This window comes from Gadus morhua, chromosome 12 (genome assembly GCF_902167405.1).
Source record: "Gadus morhua chromosome 12, gadMor3.0, whole genome shotgun sequence".
In the NCBI taxonomy this organism is placed as follows: Eukaryota; Metazoa; Chordata; class Actinopteri; order Gadiformes; family Gadidae; genus Gadus; species Gadus morhua.
In genome coordinates, this window is record NC_044059.1 from 23,830,028 (window position 1) to 23,840,065 (window position 10,038).

General features: G+C 42.9%; 1 protein-coding gene across 1 annotated transcript; it reads left to right on the top strand.

The window, feature by feature from the left end:
• Positions 1–1,926: 1,926 nt before the first annotated feature.
• lpxn (leupaxin) lies at positions 1,927–8,800 on the top strand. Its single transcript, XM_030372177.1, has 9 exons — positions 1,927–2,075; positions 2,782–2,864; positions 2,989–3,068; positions 3,287–3,383; positions 5,599–5,859; positions 6,238–6,411; positions 6,510–6,591; positions 6,994–7,142; positions 8,215–8,800. Exons 1-9 carry the CDS (start codon positions 2,057–2,059, stop codon positions 8,479–8,481), a joined length of 1,212 nt encoding a protein of 403 aa, XP_030228037.1. The 5' UTR covers positions 1,927–2,056; the 3' UTR covers positions 8,482–8,800.
• The last annotated feature ends 1,238 nt before the right edge of the window (positions 8,801–10,038 follow it).

Below are 10,038 nucleotides of genomic sequence, written 5' to 3' on the forward strand. Positions count from 1 at the left end.
TTCAGTGTCAAATTAAAAATGTTGCTTATAAATATGGATAAATTCAATGCAATGCAAAAAAATCAAATATAAGCCTCCCCATTATATGGCAATGGTTCGAACCAGGATGGTGCGAGTTTACGCTGAGCTGAAATAATTGCTTCGCAAGGTAAGCACACGTACATTAACACACGCACGGATGTGCGATCAAAAACACACAACACACAACACGCACGCACGCACGCAGCATGCACGATGCACGCACGCCCCCCCCCCCCCCCCCCCACACACACACACACGAAAACAAATATATTTAATGTTTTTGTGTGTGTATATATATATATATATATATATATATATATATTTATATTTATACAACGGGGGACCTACATCCAGCGATCTGATTGGTTCCCAACTGTTGTATAATGAGCGTATACATAACTGCTATGACGCCCGATCATTTTGTGAAAGTTTGCATAATACTAATAATAATAATAATAAATTAAATTTATATAATCTGGTACTCTAAAACGCTTTACATATTGGCCTATCAAAACTATGTAAAACAGACTAGGAATATATATCACTCCGCATATCACTCCGCGCCTGGAAGTAGAAACAGTTACAAAGTAAAACATATGTTGGATGATGGAGAGCAGGGGCGGCCTTCCCTACAGGCGGGTTAGGCGGCCGCCTAGAGCGCCATCTAGAGGGGGAGCGCAAAATAATGCGCCCGAAAAAAAAAAATATATATATATATATATTTTTATCGGCCACGTCTCTCTCCCCCGTCAACAATCGCTCAATAACCCCCCCCCCCCCCCCCCCCCCCCGTCAACAATCTCGCCTAGAACGCCAAATGTGCTGGGGCCACTCCTGGGGGGGGGGGGGGGGGGGCGCCAGGAGTGAAGCTCGCCTAGAGCGCCAAATGTGCTGGGGCCGCCCCTGATGGAGAGCGTGTAAATGTTGTTACTCCGGGAGTGAGCAAGGCGATGGAGAGACTAACGAAAGCTTAGGCACACGGCGAGTGAACTGCTCCATAGTATAAATTGCCGGCGAACCGCTCTATCGGAGCCTTCTCTCGGAGGGACGCTAAAGTGTGTTGCATAGCGACCGTCGATGCATAGCGGCAGCCAGGAGGGACTACTTTTTTGTATTCTTTAATTAAACGGCTATTTTGACTTTCTTGGTTTCTTTTTAAATGTAGTGTGTCTATGACTTTCGTTTCGCCATAATAGTAACCGTTGTATAAAAGCAATAGATCACTTCAGTCAGTCAGCCTGGCGTTATCTATTGCTTAAATATATATGTGTATATATATTTTTTTATATAAATAAAAAGAATTCATTCATTCATACATACAAACAAAATAACACAACATGATCTGTTGACAGATCATCCTGTTTGTGTTGGTGTGCGTATGGTCAGGTGATGGTGTCAGAAACTAAATTGTTACTAACTCACAGGCACAGCGACAGAGAGAGTGCCCTATAAGGACCACAATGGAAATAAGCCTTAGGGCTTTATTGTGTCATCCTTGACTATCTTTATTGATATAATGTATGGCACAGTGTGTTGTTTCATATTTTTGTGTCAAGAATGGTCAAATAGAATCAATCAATCAATCAAGCAGGGCCTGACCAATTTGGGGCCCTATAGGAAAGATTTTTGCTGGCGCCCCACCCCTTTGGATCGCACTGTAAATTCGACTACCAATGTTCATACACTCAGAGAAGCTGCAAAGCTTTGTCTTTGAGACTCTTTTATTTTAGATAGAAAATAGGGCGCTTGGAAACTAGGGCGCTCTTTTATTTTACATGTTATGCTATGTTGTCTGATATTTATTTCGACATAACAATTGGTACTAAGTAATATAAACATTGAAGTTAAAGTTAGATGAATACAGTATGCAAAAAAAAAAAAAAAAGAGACATATTTTTGGCGCCCCCTGCCGATGGATGCGCCCTTAGCATTCGCCTATACTGCCTATGCCCAGGGCCGGGCCTGAGTGAGAGAGAAAATTAGAGCGAGAGATATGAGCTGATACTTACTTAGGCTTACAAGACAGAGTGCAAACATGGACTTGGATGAACTGGGTAAGACGTTTTGTTTTACTTCAAATCTTTCTTCTATTTGCTAAGAAGAATATGTATTTTTTAATATTAGTTCATGAATAGCCATGTATTATATTATACAGATTATGTATGTCATTTCACCTTTTTAAGAATGCATTCTCATTTGTTAACAATGTATAGAAGAATTTACTTACATCCCAGTACTCCAATTTAAATGAATTGGTACTGCTTTTTATTACTTCGACGTGTTGGGATGGTTACCTCATAATCTTTCCACAAAAAACGATTGAGGGCAAGAAAATAACTGAATTACATCTTGATGTGGATGTATATGGTTGTAGATGTTGTAGATGTATATTTGACTAAAGCTAAAGTGATATTTTGCCTCTAGAAGAACAACACCCTTTTAGTCAACTTCCCCTTAGGAAAAATTTACGCACAGTATAAAAATATTATGAAATCTTTTTTTAACCTTTAATGACTGATTGTGTAACGAAGGCAGCATAATCTTGTGTGCAACATCTTGGAACGTTTCACTTCTCTACCTTCAACTTGTGTCACTTCCTGAGGAAGCAACCTCAATTGCAAGAGCAAGCAAATAACATTCTGGGCCATTTAACCACAGCGTGGAAACTTATATTTTCAGTGATAGTTAAAGAGAGAAAGAGTGGGACAAAAAAGCATGCATGCGTTGATGCTCATATTCTACGTTATTTTCGGAATGTAGATTTGCTATTGGAGCAGTTGGCTGTGAATTCATCTTTTGCTGAAACGGCGCCACTGAATGCAAGCAGTTCCAGCCATGGAGAAGTACAGAAATCAATACAGAATCTCTTAATGATTAAAAAAATGCAATTTATTGTATCAATATGTATCATGCAATTGCCTTCCTAAACTTCACCATATGTGTCATCATGATATGTCATGATCTCAGATTGCAGGAGCTGGTGTTGACATGGGGCCTCCCAGTGTGCTTGAAAAAAGCAGAAAACCCTGTGCTTCAAATGTGTACAGGTTGTAACTCTCTCACTGATCCTAAACAATAGACTAACCTTTAAAACTCGAGTTTGCTTTCATTTAAATTAAATGTTGAACCATATCGATTTGGACCTTAAGTATGAATATGAATAATGATAGATGTAACCTATATGTGGAAAAATGTAACATGTTATATTATTATCCCTCTGTCTCGCTCTCTCTCTATGCCTCTGCCTCTGCCCCTGCCGCTGCAGTTTCCTGCCATCCCCCGTGGTGGCAGCACCAAGCCATGCCTCCGCCGATAAAGAGCTGGATTCCATCTTGCAGGAACTGAACAGCCTCGGCCAAGGGGTAAGAGTATTGACTCCTCCAGTTCATCCAGAAATATTTCCAGAATAAAACGCATGCATCCACAGGAACACATAAGTACACGTTTTGAAGAGTTTAGTAATTTTCTGTTCTGTCAACATTTGTTGTGCATGATGAAGAAAATACGTACAGAATTTCATTCAATTGGAAAAAATGTACTGCCTATGAAGAGAGATTCAAGATTCAATACTTTATTGCCATACAACTCTGTACAAGTTGCTAGGATTTGTTACATAGAACATCATTTCAACCATGCAGTACCCTGCATGGCACAGCCGAGAAGGATGCAACATAAATCAGAGGGCCAGAGTAGGGTTCACCATGATCAAACAGTGGTTTATTTCGTATTCCCAGCGTGCAAATGATTAACAAATCCACAAATGCGCAAAACGTCTGCGCCAAATCAAAGCAGACAGAATACGAACACAACCAAACAAAATGAGCTGAGAGCCGTCACACCCTCCCCCTAAAAGGCAGAAACCCCAGGTCTCCGCTGATCCTACCCACAACCCAAAACACCACCAAAAGTGAAGACAACAATTATTCAGAAACCTACCACCCACAAGTATAGTCAATAAACTATTTGAAGTGCTAGACAAAACCTACATCGAATACCAAAATATATCCCATTTCACCATTACCAAACCATTACCAGGTAACTAAATAATGTGAAAAAAACATAACAGACAAGTACAATCACACACACTGAAGCTAATAACAGCCACCCCAAGAACACACACACACACACACACACAACAATGACACACCGGAAATGGGCAGACACACGATGACACACACAGTGACACACACAATGACACACACACACACTATTCACTATAGCACACAGTATAACACACTACGACACACTATAACACACACTATAACACACACTATGACACTTTAACACAAACTATGACACACACTATGACACACTATAAAACACACTATGACACACACTATGACACACTTTAACACACACTATGACACACACTATGACACACTATAACACACACTATGACACACACTATTTAATCTCTGAAATGTCCCCGGAGCATTACGCAACCCGAACGACACGACTCGATAAGAAAATAACCCTTTAGGCGTGATAAAAGCGGAAACTTCACGAGCCCTCTCAGTTAACAACACTGGCCAATACTCTTTAAAGGAGATCTAACTTCGTTACTAGTTTGGCTGCACCGACTTCATCAATACAATCCTCTATACGGGGTAAAGGAAACAAGTCCGGTTTAGTTACAGCGTTGAGCTTGGCGCTGACCGCCTGGCGCTGACCGCCTGGTACTGACCGCCTGGTGCTGACCGGATCCCAAGGATCCCACTTAGATACAACATATAGGCAGATGAATAAAAAAGGGACATTCCCACACATAAGATATATAGCCCAGTTACACCTGGTTGACAGGCCAGGGTTAGTGCTGTATGTTGGATTAAAGTGATTTATTGGTGCTTAGTTGTGCAAGTAATGTGCAAATTGGCATGGAGCAAGTCATGTGCAAATCTGCATTCCTGATATACTGGTGTAGGGATGTAGAGTTGTTAAAGGAGAAATATTATACCACCAGGTGTGAGTGTGATTAGCCTTACAAGCCGTTTCGAAAATAGATCTAGGTGGACACGCCCACTAGTGATGTCATATGGGGCAGATTTTCCAAACTGCTTGTAAGGCTAATCATACTCACACCTGGTGGTATAATATTTCTCCTTTAACAACTCTACATCCCTACACCAGTATATCAGGAATGCAGATTTGCACATGACTTGCTCCTCACCTTTAAGAGATTTTTGGTTCTGCAGTATACGCTGTTGAGGAAGCGGGAGGTTTTAGTTTTTGATGGCCCTCAACCTTCTGGGAGTGGATTGAGGAGGGAGTTAGCAGAGTGTAATTTATCCTGAAGAGTTTTCAGGCCACTACTGTGGATACAAGAGCAATAATATAGTCCAAATCAATGAACGGTTGTAACTGCTTAAACGTTTTGGACACATTACCCAGATTTTTCAGAAGAGGGCAGTATTCGCAAAGTGTTCAACGTGGTTCCTTATAGAGGCGTCCCTTCTGGGAGCCAAAACCCATCTCGTTACTCAATGACGGAGCAAAATGTAAATGACATGGCATGACAACAGTTGTGTACTCGACAAATAAAACAAAGAACAACATTTATATTATATTTTCATCAATTAGGTTCTGTCTTCTCCGCATTCAAACCCTCCTCCGCTTTCGAAGAAGAAGTCCCTGAAGGGGGAAGTGACAAGTGGACGGCAGGAGAACAAGGCGGCCGCGTCCCCCGCAGCAGGTTCAGACAGGAAGGCCTCAACGTCCAATCAGAAAGTAGACGCCATTGATGACCTCCTGGGAGGGTTGAGCTCTGACCTGGAGAAAATTGGCGTCCGTACCGTCGCTAAGGGCAACTGCGCTTCATGTGGCAAGAGCATCCTGGGAAAGGTATCTCCCTTTCTGAAATTTGTCTTTGCGCTGCAGCAAGTGTAAGTAGCCTACTCAACAAGTTAGAAGTTAAGGCGATTGTACAAGTAGGCCTACTCTAAATACTGGTTTTTGATTACTTCAATTAGATCAGCAGAGAAAGCACTGAAGCAGCATTGAAAAAAATGTGAATTAAAAGCTTTGGAAGTGACTTATGAAATGTTAATTAATGCCAAATTGAAGTAATCGTTTTTTGACCGGTGCTTCAAGATGTTTACTTAGTTTATTGAGCTTACGCGTGGCTGGCTAAGAGGTATGAAAACACTCACAGCATGACAGACGGAGGTTCCACATCTCCTTCTAAATCTCTGCATGTCCTTTCTCTTGACGTCTTTCCAGATCATCCAAGCCCTGGGCGAGGTGTGGCACCCGGAGCACTTTGTGTGTATGTCATGCAACAAGGAGCTGGGCACCCAAGGGTTTTTCGAGAGAGATGGACAGGCCTACTGTGAGAAGGACTACCATCGTCTCTTTTCCCCTCGCTGTGGATACTGCAAGGGCCCAATCATGGAGGTTCCTCTACTTATAGTGATGTAGTTATCAAAAAATGAGTTCACAAGAAACATGACAAACTGATGCCTGATTTCCCAAACATTTGTGGTTTCTGGCAGAACATCCTGACAGCCCTAGACCAGAGTTGGCATCCTGAACACTTTTTCTGCACCCACTGTGGAAATCTGTTTGGGACGGAAGGTCAGATAACCTGTATCTTATATCATTGCCGTTAGCTGTTTGCCTGTCATCTCGTGTTATCTGTCTGTCTGTCATCCATCTCTCTTCGGTGGAACATATTGGTTAGAATCCTAAAAACAATGTTTTCCTTTGACACTGGTCACACGGTTAACCACAGGTATTGCGTTTATAACTCGTGTACACTGTGTCATTTAACACTGTACCCTACCAACACAAGAGTCAAATGTACATGTGGGCACGGATGGAGGTATTGCAATCACACACTATGTGTTGCCAGCTGCGCTCTGAGAGCTGTACTTTGTCTTGGGCAAGCTTCCACAGAGTAGGGTGTGGATGGTTAACCCAAGGTGCAGACATCCAATCAGCCAGCCATCCAATGAGGTTCCTCCTGTCATCCAATAGGCTTCCTGGAGAAGGACGGGAAGCCGTACTGTAACAGAGACTTCTACCTCCTCTTTGCTCCCAAGTGCTCCGGCTGCAGTGAGCCGGTGAAGGAGAACTACCTGAATGCAGCCAACGGCACCTGGCACCCAGAGTGCTTTGTCTGCGCTGTGAGTCCTGCACCACAGACCACATACACACTCACACAAGCACACACACCCACACGCACAAGCACACATGGTCACAGCATCACATATGCAAATTAATACACATGCACGTAAATCCACGCATGCATGTACACCCACATACATACATACATGCACACCAACGCAAACACACATACATGCACACACACAAGAGACACACATGCATGCATGCTTGCACACAAACGCACACACACACGCACACACACACACACACACACACACATGCACACACACACACACACACACACACACACACACACACACACACACACACACACACACACACACACACACACACACACACACACACACACACACACACACACACGCACACACACACGCACACACAAAACTTGGTCTGGCCCTGGTCCAAGATGGAGGGTAGACTGGAAATGATAGTCACATGCCTTCTTCATTTGCTTCAAGTTTTGACCACCCCTAGGCTAATGAAAACCTGGTGCCCGATGAACAGGCTGTGAAATGTCGCAATTAAAATCAAGAGTGTAGTAGGTATCTTTTACATGAGATCCATGGGCACGCTTGAATACCCCTTACACCTGGTCCCAGTTAACCGATTTTGCACTTTTGCTTCCGTTACAACAACACTATTAATGTCAAACATTATTAATGTGACTAGGAGTAATAATTAATGAGACTTCATTTAAAAAACATGACCTTGGAAATTGATTGAGACACGAACATTTGTTTAATATATATTAACCTCCTCTATAAGAACAGGTTTCATAGCTGCTCTCTCTATATCCTGACCCGGGGAAGAATAGTCGTCAGTGTTTCACTCTCTGCTGAATGGGTCTGGGTTTGATTGGTTCCCCATTGTCCTCAGTCCACCTGTAGGCATCCTTTAACCAGATGTTATAACCCCGTACCTGTTCCCTAATGTCGTCTGTCTGAATTACTGTCGGAAATCTCGAGTCATCAACTCACAGTGACTTCAGATCCATCCCAACGGTGACTCAAACAGTTGTGTGTCGCTCTCCCAGCTGAAGGAGTGAATAGCCTCTGTTCCTGCTAACAGGACTGCCTGAAGCCCTTCGCCGGAGGCAGCTTCATGGAGCTGGAGGGACGTCCCCTCTGTTCGCTGCACTTCCACACCCGGCAGGGGATGCTGTGCGGGGGCTGCCAGCAGCCCATCACCGGCCGCTGCATCTCCGCCTTGGGGAGCAAGTACCACCCCGAGCACTTCACCTGCAGCTTCTGCCTGCATCCACTCAGCCAGGGACGCTTCACCGAGCACAAGGGAAAGCCTTACTGCTCGCCTTGTTTCACCAAGATCAGTGCGTGAGGGACGTGGATATGCACGCGCGGCAATAGTTGATTGGCTTGAGGAGTTTTAGATTGTATTTTTGCCCATCGCTTAATCACAGTGTGAGAGATTGAATCTAATTAGAATTTTGATTTTTGATTTAATTTATGACCCGACAGATACAACTCTTAGGCTATATATTTTTTTTTAAAAGGTTGCTTTGCATGAATACTTTTTCCTGGCTTTCTGTTCTATGTGTTGGTGACTTTGAGGTTTACACGTACCATTGACATGCAGATGCATATCGAATATGTGATCCTTGAAGATAATAAAGCTCATGTAAAACACCAAGAATCAAGTCAAGGCATTCATTCAGTCATTTGTGGAAATTCGATTTCTCAAAACAATGTTTCAGTGTCATGGAATTAAACATGCCTGACGATCATATAACCACTATAAAATTTATAGTGGAAGAAAGGAAGAAAGAATAATACAAAAAGGGCAGAGATTTTCCTGTAAGGAAACTCCATGTTAGTATGATATTCTCTGGTAGGGTTTTAAACTGCCCATTCTCTGACTGTGCTTTGTCGAGAGGCTTGTCTTTTACAGTCTGATAGCTTACCTTGGCAGGAGCGGACACGGCTCAAGGGTGCCAAGATGGGTTTCCTCTTACCCAGACTGACCATTTGGTCCTTGGCAAGCGCTGGGTAAAGACAGACAGTCCACACTGGGCTCTTTTATAACAGCTGACGGAAGATTAATCAGCGTACTAAAACAACCATAGTGGCTTTCCGAGGGAGACTCCTTCCTATAACGACCACTACACCTACTTGGCTTAATCAAGACCAGCGCTTTGTACAACGAGCACTGAATAAGAGGAGCTGTTTGTAAAAAGAATGGGAATAAGACATTTCCGCTCATCTCGAATGGCGCACATGATGGGGACGTCTTATTCACATTATTTTTTAGACAGCTCCTTGCATCCATTATTTATTCAATCTGTCTGGATGTACAGCACATCCATAAACAAGGTGTTGATGGCCTTACTGTCAGTTTTCCACTCAGATGAGCAGCCTGAGCTGGCTTTTGAAAGGCGCTCTTCTTTCACTTTATGGATGTCCACTAAAAAAGCTGCAGGTGGGCATGGAGCAAGGCATTAATCATTCTGTCGTCACTGCCAAACCGAGTCCCTCAGGGACAGTACTGGTGAATACTGCAGCCAGGCAAACGCTTGGAAATGTAGAATTTGGCGTGCGTCACTCCAAATGTAAAGCCAAAGCAAAACAAAGCTGGGTACTTTCGCCATTTTATCCTCTTTAGTATGCGGTCTTCATGGCTTTCTTATGGATTGAATACTATGGGGGCGGTGTTTGCACAGGAGAAAATCAGCATTGAATTGACTTGAATTGTTTGTTTCACAGCTACAATTACAGGTTGTCCTGGAAGTGAACCATTAGATCAGTGTACATTAAATCTCGCCAAAATACATCATTAGCGGAAAACCTGACAATGTATCTTTTTCAACCACAGAAAAGGACATAACTAATGTGAAGAAAATAAGTAAAGGCACTCACATGAAACCCAGAGCTGTTATCG

Excerpts from the sequence above, each read along its gene's own strand:
- lpxn (XM_030372177.1), top strand. Across the intron at positions 6,412-6,509 it reads GCAAGGGCCCAATCATGGAG|AACATCCTGACAGCCCTAGA; the intron begins GTTCCTCTACTT and ends GGTTTCTGGCAG. Across the intron at positions 6,592-6,993 it reads AAATCTGTTTGGGACGGAAG|GCTTCCTGGAGAAGGACGGG; the intron begins GTCAGATAACCT and ends GTCATCCAATAG.